General features: G+C 39.1%; 1 protein-coding gene across 1 annotated transcript in view; it reads right to left on the bottom strand.

Moving 5' to 3' along the window:
• The window catches only part of LOC149277366 (voltage-dependent calcium channel subunit alpha-2/delta-3-like), a 199,320-nt gene that overhangs the window by 90,679 nt on the left and 82,623 nt on the right, over positions 1 to 26,018 (bottom strand). Inside the window, exons 9-11 of the mRNA XM_089503037.1 lie at positions 25,694 to 25,768; positions 22,592 to 22,681; positions 21,119 to 21,232 (exon numbers count right to left, since the gene is read on the bottom strand). Coding sequence (XP_089359163.1) covers positions 21,119 to 21,232; positions 22,592 to 22,681; positions 25,694 to 25,768 — 279 coding nt within the window. The remainder of the gene's footprint in view (positions 1 to 21,118; positions 21,233 to 22,591; positions 22,682 to 25,693; positions 25,769 to 26,018) is intronic.

Below are 26,018 nucleotides of genomic sequence, written 5' to 3'. Positions count from 1 at the left end.
GAAATGCATTTTGATGAATAATTTGGGGATTGAAAAAAAACAACATTTTTTTAAATGATTAAATTGGTCGGCAGCTTTCCATTGGCCGTGGTAGGCATTCGTAGTAGCACCTAAGAGTCTCGAGGCAGCAAAGCAGATACCGTGGCTGAAAGTACGAAACGCAAACCAACAAAGACTTGAAGACTAAACTCAGGACCAGCTCTAAATTATGTCTTTGAATGTAATTAATAAGTAAATTACAGAATTTTTACCAAAAAATACCCAATCTGTGCAGCCTAGAATTTAATTTAATTTTTTTTAGTAAGAAAGTCCCTGTTTTTGTGGAACACGATGAGAAATTCCATCTGGATCCCTGAAGAAGCAGATCTGATACCCGCTGTCGCTGTCATAGAACCTCTGATAGAACCCTGCATGAAATTGTATCATCTATTCATCGCAAATCAGTCCAAATTCGGGATTTCTTTGCTTTTTATGTTATTTTATTTATGAAGAAATTTGAATTTGATGTCTTCTTCCCCTTAATAATGCGGTGCGGTCATTACGCTTATTATTGGAATAAGTAACCACTAACTAAGGGAAATGTCAAACATGTTACAGCCAAAGACCCGTTTCCCTTCATATTTAATGATTTCCAGTTGCTCAAAGAGCCACGTGTTTTGTCCACCAAGTGAGTTGGCCGCGGGATCGGGAACTTCTGAACACCGTTCTGCTATCGCTACTATTTATTGAGCAATCGTCGTGAACCAAAAGGGATGGCGATCATCTGTTTCATCTACAGAAGCCAACAAAAAAAAACCTAAGAATTTTAATTGACTGAATTTTACATGATCAATGGATTTCCGTCTCATTTAGTACATTCCAACCAAGAGACCCCTCTCTGAAACAAATTAAGTTTGTGATTTATCAAAGTCCCAGCTTCAAAGTACATTCGCAAGACAAAAAGCCAACCAAAGCTTAATCAAAGCAAAATCATTTTCTTATTTTTGTTCTTCATCAAACAATTTGTCCTAAAAAATAAAAATGTCTTTTTTTGAACGTAGATGGAGAGCGGGGTATGCCGGGTCTGTACAATGTTACTCATTTGGGATAAATATCTTTATTTGGATGATTTCCCTGATAATTCCTCGAAAGCCTTTTCAGAGAAGGAGAGTGCATGATAATTCATTTCACTTTGATTTTATCATCTCGTTACTTAGTAACACATTTACTCATTTGTTATTATCCGTTAGGTTTGCATCATTCTTGAAAATGTTTGAACTCGGCCCCCAACGTTTCTTTTTTATGTTTTATCTTCATTCTGGCCCCCAGACCGGCTTTTATCCCCATCACAATAACTTATAATGCTGAGGGTGCGACTCGTCTTAATGGTTCAGTGTTTAATCTACAGAATATGGTTTATAACCAAAAAATAAAGTAACATTTTCTTTTCATGTGTTGTGAAATGATATTACTAGATCGTGGAATTATTATGACATTTTGGTGCTTTTAGATACAAATAATTATATTTTAAGACGGCTCAGAATATGTAGGTATGACCTCAGCCTCGGCATAAGGACCTTGATTCCTTGGTTTAATACGGTGTATTCCCAGGGGCCACACAATTAACAAGTTTCTCTACCCAACATCCTCCCTCTGTCTAGACTATAAAGGATCTCCAAACCTATCTTTAAAGTACCTATTGGTACCCCATTCAGTAAAAATTAAGTCTATTACAATAAGCTCTCAATCAATAAACACATTCTGTATGAACAATCTGGTAAAAAATTTTTGCATTTATACATCACTTCCTTTACAGAAGCTGCCTGACATTGAGCACTATTCTGTGTGTTCTTCATTATAATCTATGTTCCTCTCTGTATTTTGCATATTTTGTGTATTTTGTTCGTGTTTTTCTTTCACTCTGAGGCTACCTGAGGGTTGTTTGACAATCTCTCCAACTCCCCTGAGTTTTTTGACCCTATACTTTAGTTTTGGTGAAAGGGACATCGTTTGTGGAAACTTCAGCCTTATCTATTAATTAATAAGAATCACAGCCTCCTAGTAAATAGTAAAAAAAAACAACTGAGATTTACCACGGAGTGGGTAAGAAAATAAAAACTTGCTTTAAGAAAATAATTCAAACAATGTATCGGTCAAAAATGTAAAAATTTAGTAAAAAACTAGAATGAATCATTAAAAACCATTAAATGTAATCGAGTTAGTAGAAGATTCCCTTCGAGATCAGAGTTGTTTACAGTAAAGGCTACGTTTGGGTCATTCCTCAGCTTTTTCCAATCTTATTAGTTTTGCAGATTTATTGAAATGGAGAAAAAGAAAAACGCTTATTCAGCATTACTTGGTAGCGGCTACTAAGGAGCAGCCCTTATCTCTATTCATGCGCGTTTCAGACATTTCTAGGGGGCAGGGGTCGGCATGGCACCAAAAATGGCAGATTTATAGGCAGAGCAGGCTACTAATACGTTGTGATACCCATCTGTGGACTAACATTAAAGTTAATTACAGTCAAAATTATAGAGAAGGCTGCTTTTTAAAGAAAAAAAAGATATTTATTGTCAGCGGCAAACCCCTAGGGTTGAGTTTTTAAAGTTTCAAAATTCTTTGAAGCAATAATTCAATTGACAAAAAAAGTTTAGAGTGAATCCATTGGACAATTTTGAGATCGGAGGATCTTTAGGGAAGAAGATTTACTGCAGGCGACTGCTGTCCGGTGACACTTATTCCCCCCTGATACATTCCGGAGACACTTACAGATAAAGCTTCGATACAATTCCAGCCGTAACACAACCGCCGACACGGAACAGCCCCTAGTGGGCGCTCTATTCTGGAATCAAACAACCGGAAGCACAACAATTATCACAAAGGACCCACATCGGTTCCTGGGGCGCGTTAAACACTGACGTGGGGCAAATAGTGGCACGAAAAGCCCAATTATTATAGAAAATAATATTGAATCCTTTGCACAATGAAACGATACAAATGAGTGAGACGTCCAGCCCAAAAACGTGCGATGTGAGGTTAGATTTCGGTAACAGGATACGTTTTGTTAACCCTTTGTTTGGTTTTATCCTTTTAGGCAAGACTTAACTCGGAGGGGAGTAGACTTCTTCCTGACGTCCAGGGATTTTCCACCATATTTCTACATTTCTTATTTTTCTTATATTTTGTAATTTTATTAACCTGTTCAGCCTGAGTTTGTCCGCACCGAGAGCTCTGATTGTCTCAACTGCTCCTTAAACTGCACTTAAAACATTTTAGTAAAAGCAAACGGATGCGCCTCATCCCCTTTATTACATGGCTGCGCTGCCCAATATGCAAATTAATGGTTATCATGTCTGCATTCACGCAGTTAAACACTAATAATCTGCCCCCCCTCCCCGAACGGGGATATTTGCCACACCTTGCCATTCAAAGGGTTAAGAGGTAAAATAGCTCTCATGTACTCTATCTATATATATTTTTTTCACAATAATATTATTTAAGTTATTAAAAATTAATCTCACTAAATCCTTTTTTTTCTTCCTAGAGTGAGATTTAGAGGCGATAAATATTTTATTTTCTAGCCTAATTAGCGGCAGTTACCTAACTCTATCTGCTGAAAGGGCCCCAGGGCCGAGCGTTAACCTTTGTCTATCCCACATCCTATAAGCGAAGTCAGAACAAGCGGCAATTAGACGATTCCAATTGCTCCAAAATAGAATTTCTATTATCGTCTCATTAAAGACCGAAATCTTTACCCCCCCAAAGGCCGGCTCGGAAAAGGCAAATTATCCGCCGCCCGATGCGTTTCTCTGTGTCGGCCGCACGAAGCGCCTCGCTGCCAGGCTAACGGAGATCATATTTAAGTCAAATTAATGAGATCTCAAATTAGTCCAGCTGCCCCCTTGGCACAAGGAAAGTGACAAACGTCTGAGCTCTGGGCTGACGTGTGGAACACAGCTGTTTGTTAACATGCGCCATAGGCTATGCAGCTGCCGAGGAGCCTGATTACATTAAAATATGGAAATCTCTGAATATGGAGATGAAAAAAAACACTTAAAACGCCCTTATCTACAGCAAAAAGGGCTGGAGACCTCCCGGGGCACTCGGGGGCTTCTTACATAGAAATGGGGGCAGTTGGAAGCTCCACTGGAGGGTTAGGATACTAATTGCAAGCTCTGTGGTCCGGAAGGTGAAGTTCCTGCTAGGTTCTTGAAACCCGCCATAAGGACGCTGAGACGTACCCAGCGTGTACCGTAAACTGGATTCAATTATACCCCCGGATCTGTGTCTGGCAGAGAGATAAAGGACAGATGTGAATAATCGGGGACGGGCTACCCCTGCACTCCAGCTGCCACCGGTCATTCCCACTGCATTTTATTTGCTTTTTGGATGGCTTTGCATAGTGGGATTTATAGCCCATAATAGCCGTGGGGGGTAGGTGTTATCGATCTCAGCATTCATCCCTCTGGTGTCCCCATCCCTGTAGCTTGAAAACTACGAGGCAATAAGTTTATGGATAACTAAAACTTATCCACTAGCTGCTCTCTGTACACACAACCCTTCTACAAGTGGTGACATCACATGGATCGTATGTGCTGCTATGACATCATGGCAGCTTATAAGAAGGAACTTACTAAGGAGTCTATAAAGATGTGTGATATGGGGGGGGATAATCAAGAATGTTTGTTATCTGCCTTTTACGGCTGGAAATAACTGTTTCAGTTTACTTTGAAAATAAAAACACTTACTGTGTGCAGAAGATCGAATGCCAGTGATTCGAAAGATAACGTCTGACCCTCAGGGGGTAAATCCTCACTTTAAAGCCCAATGACAAGTAAATTACCTCTGAAAGTAATGGGAACCCCCGCAGGTTCCACTCCCAAAACGGTTGGATCAGAGATCCTTAAAGAGATGATAATGCTCAGAGTACATGGAACATGCGCGTTTTATCTGAAAATCGACCAGCAAGAAAAGTTAAAAAATGTACGTGTCACAGATTTCAATTTCAACCCCGTAAGATATACAGCAGTGACTTATAACTACTAAGAGGGATGATGACCGTAGACAAGCAAACATTTACGTGTTAATCAATCAACCATATAAGAGGAAATGAAGTCACATGATGTCAAACACCAAACAGGAAATTAAATTGTATGATGTCAGACAATAAACAGGAAATTAAACCTCAAACTCCTCGTCTTTTTATAGCGTCTTTTGTCTTTTTTCTCCCTTGAATTTTACCCTGGATGAAAACTTGGGAAAGTTTAAACAAAATGTATTAATTTTTTTTTAAATTTTTCTTTAGATTTACCCATCAATAACACGCACGATTCTAGAATTCTTATCAGAATGTTACCAGGTGCCACAACAACCGCCCAAAGCATACAAAACGCTGATTACAATATAAATGAACCCTGGAAAAAGTGTTTGTTTCTTCTTCTCACCTGTTTAATAAATAAATCTAAAAATGGACCCTCTGGGGAGTGTTAATAGGGGCGCAAACTATTTAAGCATTAATCTTCTCTGCGGTGGTTAGTTGCGTAGAAAGCAATGTTTAAATTATATGAGAAAGGCGCGTATTCCCTGAGAGTCACGTGAGTTCCCATCCATCCAACGCTTCGGTAATAGCTTTCAAAACTAAATTAGTAAAGCGGAAGGCGAGAAGATGATTGAGGATTCGCTTTCTGTGTTCCACGCAAAAGCAAATTAAAAGATTTAAAAGCCTCAAGGAAAATGTGTTGTCAAATGATGTTTCTGATGTGTTTACCAGACACCGAAATGATAAAGCTGGAGGAAAGAGAACGTCCTCTAGAATTTGCAGGCTGAGGACGAACGGGCTTTATCCTGGGAACAGGAGAGACGACAATGACTTCGTTTAAGGGATAACATTTGAAACTAGACCAATGTTTGGAAGCCATCTTGAAAATGAAGATGCGTTGGAAACGTTGACTTCTTTTCTTCAGTGGAGTTTCGACCCAACAAAAATAGCGAATACCCTCGTTCGTTAAAATTATCTTTGGAAAAAAGTTCTATATTTCAGGCAAAAAAAACCCTGTTCTTCTGTTACTGTTCTCTGCTCCCAGGAATGACATCGATCATCGCCCACATCTGAAAGATCTGCTTGACTAAAATCCCAATCAATGTATTTTTTCGCCTTCTCCCTTGAAGGCTCTCTTCGGGATTAAACCAGCAGCGACCGTGCCATGCTACCGGCAGCCTGACCCAATGGACTTGCCGGTGGGCCAAAGCGGTTCAATGTATGCCATTGGGAAATGCAGCAGATTGGGATATCCTTCATCTTCATAAGAAAACTGGACATCAGCCCACGGGAGAGTTGGGTCTTTATCAAAGTTGATACCTTGTATTGGGTCAACATAAAAAAAATATAAAGTTACAAAAACTTTCGGGATCCCATAGATGGAAATCCCACCAGAAGAAGAGACATCGGAGGTCTTAAAAGCTTAATTAACTTTACAATGTTTTTCTTCTATTGGCCGAATAAAAAAGTATGAACTCCAACTAAAAACTCTACTGTGAAATGTACAAAACTACAGGCATCGCAGTGCCGATTTTTTTTTATTTTCTTGGCAAAAAGAGATTATTAACTAGCAATTATTACGAAAACACAAAGCGACATCGTTAAATCATTCCTCGCTATCTCTTATCCAACACTTTTCAGCTTTACAATTCATTAAAGAGGCTGTAATGACAAAATAATTGCAGCGCGGTATTTATTATTACGAGGGCTGCCAACATTTTGACAGCAATGTACGAAACGGGGATTATAAAAACTCTTAAACAGATACTAGGTTTCATTTGGGAGATGACTCTTCTAGTTAACTAAATGTTTACATTTTTTTATTTTATAATGTATTTTTAGAATAGATCAGCTTTTTTGGAGGGTCCTCCATCATTTTTCATATTCGGAGTATTTGTTCTGTGTATTTGTATTACGGGGCCCTAAGAGTTTGCAATATTTCTGGATTTTTTGGCTAGATTAGCCCTCTGTCTTGGGGTTCCCAAGTGGACAAGTGTCGGTTCATAGACTTTCCACGGGACGCCCAGAACCTTTAGAGTGGCTCCTAGGCCTACGCCAGGGCATCGGTACCAGCCGGGTCCTCGGCACCGGCGCCCTTACTGCTGAGCACCAGGATATGACATCATATGAGGGCGCTCTGTCCTCACAAGCTGCACCACAGTGTTATTAGGCTGGTTGGGGAGATCCCTGATCTCCTATTAAGCAGTGATGCTATAGGGAGCCCGATCACCCAAGAGGGCCATTGGCTCCCTGTTATGTGGCAAATGACCTCCCCCCCGGTCCTGCCTCCTTAGGTCTAGTTGGCCAGAATACACCACTGAGGACACCAAAGGGTTAAACCAACCATGTGAATATCACGGCAAATTGTTACATTTTAACCAGATACCGAATCCTAAGCTTTAAATAAATTGCTGTAATTATCATATCGGAAAAAAAAAAAAAAAAAAGGGAAAGCAGGAAACTGCACAGTGATTGGCAGCGAAATATTCCTCCGCTCCGTGGCGCCCGGTGTGAGATAAGCAGAACAAGCCCCTGGTAAATATTTAGAACTGCCGAGGCGATCTGCCCCGGACATCAGAGGTCTGCTTTCTGTCGTAATCAACGACTTAATTCCGTTACCGTGATGGGATCGTTACTTTCATAGAATTCATCCGGGAACAGAAATCTCAGACGATTCCTGTTTAGCATTCGAAAATATAATATGTTGATTAATAATATCTAATGAGACCTGCGGGCTATGCGAGTTCGGTTTACATGCGCGGCTGTCAGGGGGGCTTTCTGGCGGCCCTCCATATGCTCCGTGTGATCCGCCAGTCTGTTAGACATTCATGCCGGTGACTTGCGGACTTACCTGAATCATCATGTTCCTTTCTTAGAACAGAGAGCGTTCTGACATGAAGAATTTAGCTTATTATATAACCCGTCGCAGGAATTGTGTCTGCGATAGGTATGCGTGTTTTTGGTCCTATGGGGAGGAAAAAAATCTGAAATTCTTAGAACTCGACTGACCCTCTCAATCAGCACATACCTATTATATGTGTCCAAAAGACTTTTTATTGGCAAGCGTCCCACATTCTGGAGTGAAAAGCGCTTTTCCCGTCTCACATGCTGGATGTTTTTATTTAGCCAGTCAATTCGTTTAAATCTATCAATGATTCTCGGATCGGAGCGCCAGCCGTATAACGTTTCTCAGACCGAGCTATAATCACACAACAGCCAAACGGCGTCAGAAGTTCAGAACATCATTCTCTGCAGAGAGGAATAATAATAAAAAATATATATATAGATATAGCTACAAAACGGTTCCGATACAATACGGGTTCCGGACCATTCTGACCATACTCATAAGGTACGGCAACGGTACCCCGTAACACTAAGTCGGGTGCCGTGGCGGCACAGCATGGAGATTTTCCAGTAACCGTAGTGCCCACGTAATACGATTTGCCCGACCACGGGGTAATAGGGCGGAAAAAGCCTTCACTGTGAGCTGCAGGGCTCTGTCCGAGCTAAGAAGGAGGGAAGGCAAGGGAGAGATCTGTTAGCCGCAGGGGTGATAGGACAGAGTGTGAATGAATCTGCAAGCATAGGATGATGCAAGTGAGTGCGTGTGTAAGTATATGGTGTTAGAGCCAGTATGTGTGTATTTTTATGGTGTTAGAGTGAGTGTGTGTGTAAGTGTATGGTGTTAGAGTCAGTATGTGTGTATTTTTATGGTGTTAGAGTGAGTGTGTGTGTAAGTGTATGGTGTTAGAGCCAGTATGTGTGTATTTTTATGGTGTTAGCTTGTGGATGAGTATATGGTGTTAGCATGTGTGTGTGTAAGTGTTTGGTATTTGCATGTGGGTGTATATGTTAGTATATGCTATTAGAGTGATTGTGTGTGTTAATATTTGGTCTCAGCATGTGTGCGTGTCAGTGCATCCTGTCAGTGTGAGTGAGTATGTCAGTGAATGCTCTTAGTGTGAGTGAGTGTGTCAGTGAATGCTGTTAGTGTGAGTGAGTGTGTCAGTGCATGCTGTTAGTGTGAGTGAGTGTGTTAGTGTATGCTGTTAGTGTGAGTGAGTGTGTCAGTGTATGCTGTTAGAGTGTCCAGAGTGTCCTTACTCTTAGTGGTGCAAGGGTAAGAAGAGAGGGTTAGTGTGTGTATGTGTAAGTGTATGGTGTTAGATTGAGTTAGTTTATGTTACTATGTTTGTGTTTTACTTACGGAGGGTTTTAAAGAAATAACTGCACCCGGGGGCCACTAACTCTCATCTCACCTCTGATAACCTAAATCAGCACCAAATTTAAAGCCAGGATATATTTTTCTTAAACTCTTCCTAAAACAAAGTATTAATAGCTGTGTTTTTGGTAATTAGCTTCTTCGCACAGAGACCCTACTCTTGTATATATTCTATATATTATAAATATTATATCTTATTTCTCAGAAGGAATAATTTGTGCCGCGTTGCTCAGCTTCTCCATCTGGGCTGCTTGCAATTTTGTTTCGCTTAAAAAAATGGAAAACATAGATTTTAAGTTGTTTGACTGCTGGAATTTGTCCGATTTTTGATGTTTTATTGCAGATGTGAAATACACTTTGCCTGGCAGAACACTCGGCTTTGAATACAGAGACCAATTTTACTCTTTCTGTTGTAAGACGGAAACATATGTTACAAGTGGGGTTTATGTCATTTTAATGAAAGGACACAGAAATGTTCTGAATGCCCCAAAACGTATGACCTTTTAGAATTTTTCCCCTTAAAACTAGACCTGCTATCCTTATCCGATTACAAATTCCTTGCATTCCACTCATTAAATCATACAATAATATTTAAAAAAATAATTAACTTTAAATAAAATAAATATAAAATACATAAAAAAAATCACATTAATAAATATATATATATATTAAATAAATGCTTCAGAATCCTTCGGAATCATTTATCGGGGGGCTTTTTGATATATCTTATAAATGTCTGCCATGTTGATCTCTAGAATTAATGAAACTGATAATTCACTTTTTTTCACTCTTCTATAGAAACTTAACCGCTGTTGCCAGATTCAACTGAAGAACAACCTTTTATAACTCTTTATAATCCTCAACTACTCTTAATTTCCATGACCCTGCTTGCTGTATTTCTATTGGTTAATCTTATATTCCACAGCTAGCCAATAAGAACAGTTGAACAAATGCAGGTCTCGGCTTGGGGTATAAGATAGTAACTCAAAAAAATATAAATAAAATATTCCATTCCAATGTAAGGTTTGTGACATTTGTGGCGGAATTTTCCCTCCTATTTAGAAGCAGACGTTCGGATAAAGACTTTCCCAATAATATTTTATAATAGCTCTAGATCGTAAGCTTATGAGCCAAGCTCTCTGCGCCTGATGTACAGGTTTGTCTTGGTCCTGTCGGTTCTGGTTTCGTCAGACCCTTTGAATGGCGGGACTGTAAGAAGCGCTGCGCTATATAAATAAAAGACAATAATAATAATATACTAATACTACTACTAATAATATAATAATGATAATAATCCTAATAATAATATAATAATAATGATAATAATAATGATGATGATAATAGTAATAATAAAAATAATAATAATAATCCTAATAATAATATAATAATAATGATAAGTATATTATTATTATCATTATCATTATCAATATAATAATAATGATAATAATAATATACTAATACTACTAATAATAATATAATAATGATAATAATCCTAATAATAATATAATACTAATGATAATAATAATAATGATGATGATAATAGTAATAATAATAATAATTGCTGCTGCAATCATACAGTAACCTGAAAAACTAATCCCAGCCGGCAACACAAAGCCGGGAGACGCGCCGAAACCCAACGAAATAGCAAAATACAGACACAAGATGGCAGTAAGGGTAAAAAAAACCCGGCGAGCAAAATAACTACGCTTCTCACGCTGCTCCTCATTTAACGTTAAGTTTGAAGTTTGCAAAATCCGGAAAAAAACATTTTATTGAACGTTTCTTCTTCTTGTTTTTATTACAGACGGAGCATTTGTTTCATAAAAAATTCACGAAAGACTCCGACGCATAAATACGAATAAATGCAAGATATCAATAAAAAGCAGACACATAACCTGCCGGCAGATCGGCCCCATCCGGCCCCCGTATAGTTGCCTGTTTCTCTTGCTGTAACGACTCAAACCTTAATCAGTCGTTGGTCTCGTCTTAGATTCAGGAGCCGTATGTCTATCCCATGCATGTTTAATACCCTCACAGTGTTACTACATCTGCTGGGAGGCTGTTCCACTTATTCACCACACTATCACTAAAGTAAAAGATGTATAGAATGAAAAAATGAATTAATAAGTGCGCCGTTACAATACAAAATCCTTCACTAAAAATCCGATTCTGTGATGAAAGTAACACCTGGAACTAAATATTTATCCCTCAATTACAATGTAACAAAGTGTTTACACGCAGCCATCATATCTCCCATCATGCTCTTCACTGCCTGCTTTTGATGGCACCTGTGATAGTTTGGGAAGTTACTTTACCCAGATTTAGACTTTACTGTCATTAACTAACCGGATATCACAGAGGCGCATAAATCAGTTTGTACCTCGTTTACCGAAAGACGTTATAATTTGACGGACGCTCGCGGAATTGGACGGACACTCGCGGAATATCTAAAGTCCGAGGGCCGCTCCAATTCCCGGAGGACGCGGCTTCACATCCAAAATCCGTAATTACAACGGGCACTCCTGATTGTTTCACCGCGGGCAATCAAATCGTACATTTCTACGGCGAGTTAAGACCTTATCCCCTTCCCGTAAGTAGATCGTTACCGGGACAAAGCCCAAAACCCAGGAATAATTCTACAATGTTTCAAATCGATGTCGGAAATTTTAATTCGCTCAACCATCTGGTCCTCTTCATCGTTTAATTCAGACACAGTTATAATGAAATTACTTTTCAAAAGCTGTTAAATTCAAAAAAAAAATAAAAAAATACAAGCTGTAGCTGAAACTAAAAGAACCTGAGAACCTAAAAGGTAAATTATCAGTCATTATCTTGAAGAATCATTTAAAGTTTTTATTTTGTTTGTTTTAAAGAAGCCATGATTTTGATTTTTTAGTCGCCAATTCAACGGATTCCTTCATCCATCTGATGTTGATTTACCCCAAAAAAGGGCAAATCTGTGTCACCGCCCTTGTTTTGTGACTGTTACTTTGTGACTTCGTACACTCGGGAGCCTCTTTAATCTTGGCTGTAAAATGAAGTCCATCCATATGTGCTGCAGAAATTACGATTTTACATCGATTGTGACCTCTATTTGTTAACAAGCTACAAAGAAAGACATCATTTGCCCAAATTTCCTCTCTTTCACACCAAAAAATGTAAAAAGCTCTAAACATTAAATGGTGTTATTCCGCATTGTCACCCATCGGTCTAGCTGCTGTTCGGTCCTGCGGCGCGGATCGAGCTCCGTCATGCGTGAGCAAATCGCTTCCCTCCGCAGTCTCCCTCGCACCGAAGGGCCAGAATGCGACAGCATTATCCGTGCCACCGGTGCGATTCATTACGGCCCCGACCATCTCGGAAGGGTTCCTGTGATTTATTACGGCTTAGAGTTCGGCACCGGCGGTAAGGACATGTAAATGCTCTGCGAAGCTTGCAGGGTCTTGTAGGAAATACAATATAATACAAAAGACTCCGGGGCAATAAATGTCGCATGGAAGGGGCCAAAGCTTCTACCCTACATTAGAAAGTTATTAAAGTGTCAGAGAAGATTCTATTTGTAAAATCATTACTTTGTGATAGAGTGTGAGAGAACATAATAGAGTGAATGAGAGGGTGAGAGAGTGAATAAGAGTGTTATAGAGTATGAGAGAGCATGAGAGAGTGAATGAGAGTGTGATAGAGTATGACAGAGTGTAAGAGAACATGATAGAGTGAATGAGAGGGTGAGAGAGTGAATAAGAGTGTTATAGAGTATGAGAGAGCATGAGAGAGTGAATGAGAGTGTGATAGAGTATGACAGAGTGAATGAGAACGTGAGAGAGTGAATAAGAGTGTGAGAGAGCATGAGAGGGTGTGAGTGAGGCTAAGTAGCAACAAATTTTGTATGTAAATACAAAAAGCACTCTGAATTTCGGTAACCGTTGGGCTCCAATTAAATATTATTTTCAGGAAGAAATCCGGTGTTTACATCACGGCCTATCGAGTGAGTTATCGTTTCAGATAAGGAGTAAAGTCTTGCCTGCTTTTCATTGGGTGACTCACGTGGTTCATGTTTAACGTAATATTACCGTCCAAGCACCTCCACGTTAATGTCTGACCAACGGGCTGAGAGGAGGGGATTTCATTCGAAACGTTTGTGAAAATCCAATCAGATTTTAAAAAACAAAGAACAGAAAATATTAGGTTTATTAAGAAAACACGAAGCCATAACGGACGGTGCGTTCTGTGACGAGACTAACAAGATAACCACATCCTATCAGAAAACCAAACAGTGGTGACCCCAGGTGCTCTTTGGAGTTCATTTCATCCAATTTGTCGAGCTTTTTAAATAAAGGTTCTGCTGATTTACCGGTGGATTTTGACTCAGTCACGCATCGTGTGGACAGATGCTCGCTAATGTTTTAAGTGCATTTAAAAACACTTAAATTTGTTGAAAATAAAAGTCCTGAGATGTTTTCACCCGGAATGTGTAAATTAAGAAAGCATGACATCATTGGCTCTACGTCTGTCGATGATGTCATAACCTCACCAAAACATATGGAAAAACACAAAGATTTTTATCAACAGATCATAAAAAGTGGTACTTTTTAAAGCCTTTGCGATATCATTTTAAGATTTTAAGAGGATTTTATCATAAATTTTTTGATCCACAATTAAATATTAACATGAACATGAATTATTATTTTTTTCATAGGAGTTGGAAGGATGGTTGGTTGGGTAAGTAACATGTTTCACGACTCGACAGCACGTTATATATCACCCTCATATAGATAAAAATTAAAGAAATAAAGAAAATAAAGAAATGTCTAGAAGAAAGCCAACAATGGCGGATGATTCTGTAATAAATAATTGCCCCGACCCAAGCGGTTGTTGACGGTTCTCGGGCAGAGGACCTCGCGGGAACCTGAACGTTTGGAAGGTTAATGTAGCATTTGATCGCCACATGTTAAAGAAAATACACGCGGAGGAACGACGTGCGGAGCCAATAAACTGATTTCCGAAGTGAGCGATGTCATAATTAACTCTTTACAGCAGAATTTTTTTTATAGTTGGAACAGAAATGTTCAGGAGAAACGCTCAACGAAACGTCCTTTAAATGGATACATAAAAGTCTTGAGGATCCGGAGGACTTCGTACGGCAGGACCCCGGGTCCCTTCTTAGAACTTTAACTAAATTGAGAGCTTATTTGTTCGGTTGTAAAACTGATTGCCTGTTTTGGAAACGGATTATGCTAAAGATTATGGAAGGATTTAGACAATAATTTGAAATGTGGTTTATGTTCCCCAGATGGAAAACACATTCCCTGTAGACACAACATCCTTTTTTTTACAGTAACTTTGCGTTTCGAGCAAACGGCCTTGAAGATATGACAGAGTCTGTTTGATTTGCAGCCGTGCCTGGATACCACGCTGTCCACATTGCTTCCAGATCGTGCCGTATATTCCGTCCATTCGAGCCGCCGTGCCAATGTGATTATGAAAGCTAATCTCCAATAAGAAATTTAAAATATTTTCGTCTTGCAGATCTGAATGTGTCCAGATGTTCAGGTTGAAACGATGCGTTATTTATATCGGACCCCTTTGAATGCAGAAACAGACTTTTTTTTGTGGACCGTTCATGCCAGGTATGACGCGATGCTCAGAACTCTACATGAGTTTTAAAGATGGAATCATAAATTATTCACTATATTCTTAAGGCGTATAAAGACAAGTGGCATTTACTTATCCGAAAATACCATATTTGGGCTAATGTTGAAGAAATAGACATGAATAGACATGGCCAACGTGTATCTGGTTTCGGTGGACTGTATCAGTTGGGTCTCACCATGGGATTGGTATTAAATATGAAAATAGATGTGAACTTCATCACCTGATTAATAAGAATCCAACCTGCCGCTGGAGCAGGACATTAGTTGCGTATGGAGCCATGTTGGCCAACAGCCCACTGGGCATTTACTGGTCTGTCAGAGGGCCGGTCTAGGCCTATCTATGAATCCATTGGCACTTAATCATTGATAGGGGCGGTGAAAGTGGTTATGTTTAGGGTGAAGAGGTTGCGCATGGTTAGCCAGATTTACCCCACTTTTGACCCAAATCTATTGATCCAAAAATTACAGAGCGTCTGGAGTTCTGAGCTTAGGAAACCACAGATATTATAACCCGTAAGATATATACCGTTAGTCTCGCAGCGTTGCATTCAGCCGAGGCAGTCCGCTCCCTGTAAGCAGCACAATGTTATCATTTACCGTTCTATCGGACATAGAAATGATTGCTGATTCTTAAATCACAGCTCGGGAAGCGAAGACATTCAAGGAGCTTTTGAGAAGTCCCTGATTTATATCTTACTATTCACCGGCCAGGAAAAGATAATGCTTTTATTGAGTGTCCACCAGAAAACAATTACTAAGGGAAACTATTTTAATGAGCATGTGGATTGGGACAGTAAAAAAAAATGGTTTCCATTATACCGAGCTTCGGAGGAATAAAATGAGCTCGAGAATCTTTGTTGTGGAAATGACATTTTTAAATTGCTCTAAATAATCAGATCTTAACACATTGAACATCGGGGGGCTTGTTCAGCACAACACAAAGCGTCCCTGGCACCCCAACGGTTACAAAAGAAAATAAAATATAATATATATTAAAAAAAAAAACATTTTGACAAAAGATTAAACCCATCAGGGCACCGAAGGCCATCTGTTTTACAGCAAAGTTAATGTAGCAAGGTGATGGAGCGTCTGTTTAACTGATGTAGCTGAACTAAAGATTACAAAGCAAACTCAATCACATTAATAAACGTCACATATTAAAATTATATTTATAGAAGCTAAATATTAACATGAACAAAGACTGGGAAGTGGCAATAGGCAGAGACGATCGCTAAGGGTTAATTTATTACTCGTTAGAGAAAATTTTAGGGAGCCAGACCTTAAAAACGATCTTTTATTTTTACTAAGCTCTACATTTTACAATTCTTGACTCTCGATGAATATTTATAAGGGCATTTGCATATTAAATAGATTATGATATATAAATATAAATAAAATATATTAAAATAACAATACAATGGTAGCAGTCGTCTTACTTTCCTGATCTCGTGATTATTCCTCCCTGTTAAGTTTTGTCTCACCTGATGTTAAGTTGCTGATTGTTTCTGATTTGTTCAGGCAGCCTTTGTAAAGATGGGGGGGGGCCCTCAGGACGGAAAATTGATCAGATAATGTTGGCTCTGCCACAGACTGCCACCAAACACAACTTTCTTTTGGTCAAATTATTATCTAAATATCCCCAAAACAGTTACATTGATTGATAAAGAAATAGGTGGTCTCAAAGTATTTAATTATGTGATATTATCTGGCAGCGGCACTGTTCTCTGTATGTATTTGCTCTTCTCTACATGCAGGGGGCGATAACGAGCAGCTTGTAAATTGTCTTTAATAAAATGTTACAAAGGAAACAGAACAGCTCTAATGTTCGAAAAACAGGAATATGACGATAACCGTTCGTCTCCTTTGGAATTAACATCACATCAAACTTAAAATCATTTCCAGACAATGGATTCCCTGAAATTCATTTTAATCCAACCATAGAGTGGAGAAATCCCAGATAATAAAAATCAAATTGACTGTTCCTTCCAGCAACTAAATTACAACAGGCTTTATTTATTAAACACTCCAACATTTGAGCCCTAATTGAATTAAGCCACGTGCTTTTGTCAGACGGATAAAAATAAACTGATGAGCTCATTCCTGCCCTTGGTGGATGTTAGAATCGCTCAAGAAAACATTTTGGGTAAAAACAATGAAAAAAAAATAAATTTCCTCTATGTAATTGTCCGAAACAGACATTTTATTGTTCCTTTAACAGGGGTGGGGGGGCTGAATCATCCAAAAGACACAAAGTAATGTTTTGGAACTTGTTGATATTGTTAATGTGTGTAGACATTATGAAAGTAATGTTTACAAAAAATGGTTCTCAGTTTGACAAAAATTGCATTTATTTACACTTTTTCTGTCCGGGGAAGGAACTTTTATGCATTGGGAATTTGAAGGTGTTTTTTTGAATTTCTGTTCTAATTTTTTGGGCTAAAAACAAACGAATTAATTGGAATGCTGCATAACGTTTAGTATAAATCTGATTTAATGTTAAGCAGCTTTGTTACAGTAGTTTATTGTTGTACCGATTGGATTTAAGACTTTTGATTTATTTAACTTTCAATTAGTCTTATTTGGGTCTATTCCTAAAAAGTTGAGTGGTCAGTTAAGTGTTGCATGCCATCACTCACTAATCCGTGAGTTGGTTATGGGTGTCTGCAACTTTACAATTTGTGAGTTACAGGCGAGGACATGAACATTCAGTGTGCATTTTAGCTTCCTCGCATTATAATAAAATAAAAAAAGAAATAAAAATAAATTAAATGGAGGTCTACAAGACCCTCTCTAAACCAAAAGGAGGAAAAAGGTTTTCCCCTCTTCTTCCCTCACCACATCCGTAATTAAATAAATCTGTGTTTTAGGTTTGCCTGTCTGTTTCAACCTGTAGGAGATTAAAAACAAACAGATATTGTAATAAATAACATTATTTGACCCAACTGATTTCAGGGACTTTAAGGCATAGATCCTTCAAGGCCTGTAAGGGGTTAATCCTTTGCCGTAATGAAAACAGTCTGGACATTAAAATAGTCTGCACCTTGTTAGAATGAGCTCGTAAGATATTGAGACTAATGTAACTGCCTGTGAGGTTCCAACCGTATAACTCAGGGCTCTGAATGAACGCGTGACAAGTCTATTCGGCCGGCCAGAGATTTGGAGATAGAAGCTGACAATAGCCGAGCGCCGTGATTTAATGACAGGACATAAAAAAATCTCTGAACAATCTACTCCATCGTGTCCTTTATCCTGGAATCACAAACTCTCTCTTCTGTAGTCAGAATGTAAAATATAGTCAGATGGATACAAAAGGCGGATAAATTATGGAGCCGCTTTACAGACGCTACAAATACCAATTCTCAGAGACTGAGAGAGAGAATGAAAAATGTCTCGTGTAACATTTAGAGGAAGAAACATCAATTTAATAAGAGAATAGAGAAAAGGGACATTTAATTTACTGGATCCCCGTCTCTATGCAAAATCAGCATTTTCTTTAATTGTGGAAATACTGCTACAATCGTATGGAGGATTTGGGTCCAACAAGATGGGAACGTCCACCAAGAAGAGGATTTATATTCATGGAAGAAGCCCCAGCGAGTCCGGCGCGTCTATTTCTCTACATGAAAACTATTTCATATTCACCTTTAAAGCCATAATAGATATATATTTAGTTCCCGTAGTTAATAGATTATTCCATATCTTCCCAGGAAGTAAAATGTATAAAACGTTAAACACGTGTAAGCGTGTTTCCCGATCTCTCTGTGTAATCCACACGGTAAGTTACAAAGTATCACAAAAACCCTCCCGACCCGATCAGTGCAAACTCCACCACTATATTCAAATACATCAAATGTAGCCAGAAATGCACAAAAAAATAGAATGAAAAACAGCTGTAATATATTCCTCCATAAGAAATTCTTGCATGTTTACATTCCCTTGCTGTATTATCCTTCACCGTGTCTGCTGGGAGCCTGTTCCACTTATCTACCACCCTCTCAGTAAAGTAAGAGTTCCTTACAGTCCCTCTAAAATAGGGTGATAGTTTTATGTGATAATGACCACTGGGCTTAATAGGAATCGTGCACTTTATCTATTTCATATAGAACAAGTCTTGGGGCCCAGAAAGCTAATAAAGTAGAAAGCTTTCTGGATAGAACAGAAGATAAGTTAAGAAATAATAATTTTCCATACCCTCAGGGGTTGGGGGGGTAAATGTAGCCAACGCATTTCGAAATCTGTACCTTACGTTAATGGGAATGTAGGAGCCTCGTATTAGTAGAAATGTGAGGATTTCACCCAAATTCCGGGGCGTGAAGCATATCCAGTGTTTATATAGAAGATATGCGATGGTTTGGGTTACATTCGGAAGGAAGTGCTATATACACGCTTTATAAATGATCGTATTTACATAATAAGACCCTTTAATAAGCCGTCACAGCCATTTATTCCCAGCAGTTGGAGAGACGGAAAGGACGTTCGGTTTAATTTGGATTAATGTTTTTCTCATGCTGGATAACAAAATGCTTTAGTCTCCTAAACGTCTTTTTATGAAATGAAATATGTCCCGTTCTGGCAGACCTCGCTAGAAAGGGATTCTGAAATGTCTCATTTTATTTATTTATTTTATATATTTTAGAAATAAAAAAAAACAACATTTGGCATCTGTACAAAAAAACCCCGAGTGCGTCGGCCTCAGCGGCACAAAAATTAAATATTCTGGAAATTATCTGGATTTTTTTTATGCGCGAACAATATATTTAATATTATTTTTTATGATATAAATATACTATAGCTGCTTATCCTCGTCTCACCCTGTCCGCCGTGACATGTTTTTAGATGCTAAACAGTTTACAGCAATAGTATACGCCGTAAACTTATAAATAATAATAATTGGAGGAAAAGTTCAATATTTTGGTGGGAAATAAAGATAGAATTAATTAATTTTAATATATTCCTTTTTATATATTCATTTTATAGAATAAGCATCAGGACAGGCCAACGTCTTTCTTGGTTGAAAGGACCCCTGACAGATGTAAAGATAAATGGATGGAGTTGGTTAGGAAGAGCGTGGTCGGCGTAGTTATGATGGGTGGTGGATGGTCAGAAGTTGGCGCAAGGTGACCACCATTTGCGGCCAGCATGAGAACTTTGGAGAACCCATTACAGATTTGTTGGTGTCTTGGGTTTTTTGTTACTTTTCCGGTTAAACTATTCAATTTGTGAGCTGAAAACCTCATTGTTAAATTTTTTTGTTACTCTTCCCCGGAAGCGTTTGAAATCCTTTACCAGCTTCTTGTACTTTTTGTTAAGAAAAGGAAACAAATGGAAGATCAGAGACAATAGTTTGCCTGCCTGTTGTCGCGTTTCACCAATTATCCTCTCTGTTCCTTTTGATGTTCTTTAATCAAGCTGCACACAAAACCCAAAATGTGTCTTTCTTTCCCTCTCTGTGTTAAAGATGACATCAGCGACCCAGGACATCAAACATCTCAGCAATTACATCACTTAAAGATGAGGTTTCATCTCTGGAAACACATATCATAGACTGGTTTCAACGTAGAGAAAGGACTTAAAAAGCCCGCATTGTTATAGATAATTACAAACAAATTGAAGGAAATAAACATGTTTGACGGGCGAAGGACCTTTATCTTATCACGGCTGTACTGGAGAGATTTTCCAGAAGCAAATGTGTTTCGTTGGACAACCGTGGTGCAAAGTTCTAAATACTGAACAATGAGTGGAAACATTCCATCGGACTTCATGAGAGTTCTAAACTTAGAACTTTGTTTCCCTTGTTTATTCTTTTCCACCACTCAGAGAAATCCTTTCCAAAAGCTTTATACGAGTCCATAACACAAATCCAAACCCATCCGACACCCAATCATCTAATTCACGCAGTCTTATTTCAGTATCCAATGTTTTACTGGTCTCTCTGTATTGAGAATTAGTTTGGTAGTTTAGGGTCTTCTACATTAGATAAAGTGCCATGCGGTCTTTAACCCATTGTATACCAGAGTGGAGATTAAGACATTGCGTCCCCCACCGTTCGTCACAAAGAAAACATTGGAACTGGCATTCGGTGGCCCTTACCAGAAACGTCCTGATTCTCCTTCATCAGAAAGCCCAGGGGCCACGCTGTGTTCGGTGCAAGCTTCATTGCGGTCAAAGGGTCGGAGTAGAAACCTAGAAACATTCCTCAAACCTGGCTTTATGAGCGGCTTTACTCACCTTTCGATCCGGCCAGTTGTATTTGGCGAATATGGTGTCGTATGTATCCACAGCGCCATCTGCGATGAGCATTATAGCCTGGCTACAAATGCTTCCTTCCCCTGTATGGTTAAACTGAAAGGAGAAAATAATCCTATTAGCACTGAGCCATCCCGACTAAACTAACACGAAACATCTATAAAGCGCAATATATCGATATCCAACCCAAATCTGCATCGTAACAACGGCCACAGTCCGTAAATCATAATACGACTTCCAAACGTATCATCAAAAAGTCTCCCAACTGCTACATTTATTGTTGCGATCAAAGAACTAAAATTCTGGAATCTTTTTGGGGAAACTGCATACATTTTCTATATTTCTGCAAATGCTGGGGGTAATTCTCGTTACGTGATATACAACGCTCATCATTTTTCCAGGACCCTCCACCATCACGTATGACATTCAGCCTTTTCTGGGGGGGGGGTTGTTATAAATAATATTTTCAGCAACCGAAAACATATTTACCAAACTAAATCCATTCTTCTGAAAACTTAAACTCTCAGCCGTTCCCTCACATCGTCCTCGCTCAACATTTTTTCCATCTTATTTTATTATTTTATTTACCTTCAAAACCTCTTTATTTTTCTCCAAATAATGAATTCCGACAACCAGACTAATAGCCTCATTATTTACAGATTTACATTTATCAAATAGTTTTGGGAAGTACAGAGTATTTTTTTTTTTGTTCCATGCCAACGATGACAATTTATTTTACAAAGAAAGAGAATGAAACGAATTCAGCAGTTACCCAGCGAGCGAGCGCGGCGCGCCCTGACATTTAAAGCATTTGGTGGTGATCGGCGGACTTTGAAATGTCACAAACTATAATTGGCTGAAAAAAAAAGAGATTGAGATTATAATCACCGCTAACGTGATTACTGCGCATGTCACCGGATACAGTAACTGCCACCCAAAAGAGGTCTGGAAGGACGGAGCCTCGAGGAGGTGTTGGGTAGACTCGTGCTGAAAAGGCGGTGTATTTATAGATGTCTTTGGAATAAATTAGTGTCAGCGTGCGCGCGGGGAAACGTTACAATTGCAAAAAAACACATAATTACACATAATGGCACTGATCCAAATTCAATTGTTGATTAACCGCCCTTCTCGAAGCACAGAAAGTGTCAACATCTCCGGAGAACGGGGATTATTTTGACATCTGAAGCTGAGAAACTGCTAATATTAATAATCGTTCCACCATTCTAAAAAAATGGCTGGAGGAGGGAGAGTGACTGCAACAGAATATATAAGAAAGGGTCCAAATATATTAAAAATAAAAAGCTTTAGGTAGAAAAAAAATGGGTCTGGGACGAGAGATTTTGGAGCCATCGACCAGAAGAGGCTTTCTTAGGACTGGACTTGAGAGAAACGTCGTGGCAGCAAATTAACATTAAAAACGTAAGAAATGGGGAATTCACATTTAGAGATCCTTACCTCGCTGAGTAGGTCGAAAGCCTCGCTCAACGCCATGTCCAGCATCCCAATCCCCTTTGCGGACAGCTTGTCCAAGTGCTCCCTGAAATGCTGAAACGGGCAGAAAAGGTCAATTTAAGAACTTTTAGACTTTTTCACAACAAATTGCTGCGGGCGCACCGACGCGTTTGAAGCCGTTTTTGTGATCAGTGACATCATGACATCCGTGACATCAGTGACCAGGAGATTCTGGGTACAAATAGCATTTTCCCTGTAAAAGTTCTCATGGGGCAGAAAGCTGAAACTCCCACCTATTTTAGAATACGGGTCCAAAGTTTTTACCCAAATTTGCTTGTTTCTGCAATTTGACTCCAGCTTGGTATTTTCTGCAACTAGGCATAAACCAGGCAATTTTGGGAAATATTTATTATTTTCAATATTTATTAGTTTCAATTTCCTATAAATTTGTATTTTTTTGTATTAAATGTGCAGTTATCAGGTATTTCTAGGGTTTCAGGACCATATAAATTGGGGGGTTTGTGGACAGCAAACACAGAGAGCGTTAGCATCGTCTTTGGTAGGCAGGCGCGTCTCAGACATGGCTTTTCCGGAGTTATGAAACCGTATTAATGTTTCTGCTGACCCGCTAAACGCAGTTCACCCAGCTCAATACTCAGCAATAGCCGAAAGGTAAGCAAACGCTTAGTTTACCCAAATAAAGTCTCCAGGCGTAAATACGTTAAGCCATTTAACCGAGATGACATTTCTCTAACCCAGAGATGCAGAAGTGAAGAATTAGAACATATCTGTGCGGTTAACGGCAACATTTATTCCTCGGATACGGAGACAGAGCCACCATGTGTGACCGCGATATAACGGAGACTGAGCTGTCGCCGGCGGGGTGACTCAAATGTATGAAGGGGCAAGAACATGGAGCCCCCAATGCATTAAAGGAACCAGAAAGAATGTGAATTTACTTCAATCTCATGGTTTTAGGGCTGAAGGGTCACACAGTCCAAAGCTGGCTGTTTCCAGTTCTATGATACATGAGATACTATGATAGTTGGTGCTTTTACTGCCAGTATGTTATGGCTGATATCCCTACTTGAATCGAGGTGACTCAAATAAGAGCATCTTTAAGGTTGGGGGCAAAATTTGGTGACTTTAACATAGAATCCTAATAGTAATGGGATAGGATAACAAAGGGTTAATATTTTAAAGCTCATCTAGAACGTTCCCAGGTATGAGTTGGACCCCAAGGATAATAATTAATATCTTTAGACAAAGATTCCCCTGGGCAGCCAGAACATTTATAAGCCGTATGAAAGCGGACGGATCATCCACCCAGCACTCATGAATACGATGTTTATCAGACACACAGATGCAACATAATAACAAAGTTCAACTGCCGGATTATCATTTCTGGGGTATTGTTTGATATAAAAAGAAGCAGCATTTGTGCCGGCGTCTTTATCCGCGGTGACGTTGTTTTCAGTTGGTGGGTATCGGAGCGCTTTGTTACATGTCCTCGCTCGTATCTCGCGCAGCGTATCCCTGGAATCCATCAAGCCCGCTTCTTCATTTCTATTCCTTTTTTTTTTTTATAAAACATTTTATCCAAACTAGATTTTACACGCTATGGGCTTTAATAAATTCTAGCGTTCTGTTCAGGGGCCTGACAAGGAGCCCGATACCGGGAAGTGATTGTAAACACGGGGCGGAATTAATTCAATGTTTTCCTTTTTCGATATCGTTGGCGGCCGTCGCTCGTCTGTTTTATTTCTCACATTGTTGTTCTTTGAATCGTTTGTTTTTTTCCCGATAAAATGAAATCCCTTTTTACATATTCCGCGTCCAGCCGCATGAATCTAATGTAAAACTTCTCTTCCGAAGAGAAGGTATATTGTCGCCGTTTCTATCGCGTCCTGCAGGTAACCAGTCGTAAAAATGGAACCATTAGAAAATTTGGCTGTTCATGAAAACGCTTTTCACAGCTGTGAGTTTGAATGGTATCGGGAGGTGTATCAAATGCGGGGGATAATGGTCTGTATTAAACGATGATGAAAGCTATTCAGGTGTTCTTGCAAATATTATATGACATAAACCTCTGTTACGGGCTTTCAAAGAAAATTCAACACGTCTCTCGCAAAGCGCTAACAGAATGTTCTGTGAGAGAGGGGGAGATGACAGCTCGCGTACACATACATTAAAGCTTAGGACCTGCCGATATCAACCGGCTGACAGACGTCTTATGAAAGGAGAAAAGAACATTTATAGAGCTGGAAAAATGTGACCTAAATCATATTTTGAATGGGGGGGGGCAGAAGGATAATTCTTGGTCTTTGTTTGATCTTCGGGCTAAATAATGAAGTCATTTTGGAGAAAGGATATTGTTTTATATCTATCTAAAAAGAAAGAAACGTATAGACCAAGAGATGTTTGCGATATTTTATGAAGTCATCATGTGCATGATGATGTCAGCAGGTTGTGTTTGTGAATACCTCCATGGGGAGAAAAAAGCTATTTGCTTCTGATAAAAGTGATCGTTTACGAGACGAATCTTCATATACTCTGATCTCACATTTATTTTACGCTCGCAAACCTCAAACACCCGATCAGCCAATTAGCACCGGCCGCAAAACCGTCAGAATTTAGAAATGCTTTTGGGTTATTTTTCATTTAAACAGCCGGCAAATTCCTCAAAGGAAGAAAATTCAAGTAAAAAGAAGAGAGATCCATTCATTCTCCAACAATCTCTGTAACATCGAAATGAATGAATCTGTTCTTCTTAGATACGGACATTATTTAGAATTGATGGCCACCTCGCTGGTTCCTCGCACTCCCAATGTCAGGTAAAGCAATAAATTCCCATTTCCTTACCTTTTTCAGCATGTGGGGCCAGAATTTTAAAAATGTTGGCTGTTTAGGGAGCTTTTTCACTCTTACTTCTCTAATTATCGTAGCGTTAAAGTTAAATAACAGAGTCCCATTTATAATGTTGGTAGATTTGGGGGTAAAAACATTTTCAGCTGATAAATCCAACAATGTGTTCAGGAGTGCAGAACCTTCACATAAATACCCAGGGGGCATCCCCCCCCCTCCTCCCAGAGATTGGCTTCTTACCTCCTTGTTGTTTCTGTCGGCTTGTACCAACGTCCGGTTCAGGCACGGCTCTACGTACTGCAGCTCCTCGTTATACTGTGAAGGGCGGGAAAATGCAGAATATTAAGAAACGCAATAAAAATAAATATCTACTTTCTGAGAATTTTCAAGAAATAAATCCAATTCTATGCATTTTCAAAAACAACAAAACAATTGGAAAAGACATTAAGAGTCTACAGAAGCGTTAGCATTTGGGACAAGGAATCCTCGTGGATTAAAGATCCGCGATGATACATAATTGCCGTGTTCTGATCGAAAGATTCCATATGGAAGATATGTTTGGAAA

Source organism: Sceloporus occidentalis, unplaced genomic scaffold, assembly GCF_023333645.1.
Source record: "Sceloporus occidentalis isolate IW3139 unplaced genomic scaffold, rSceOcc1.0.p SCAF_216, whole genome shotgun sequence".
NCBI lineage: Eukaryota > Metazoa > Chordata > Lepidosauria > Squamata > Phrynosomatidae > Sceloporus > Sceloporus occidentalis.
Note: the sequence above shows the minus strand (reverse complement) of the source record. Positions and strands in the feature narration are given on the sequence as shown.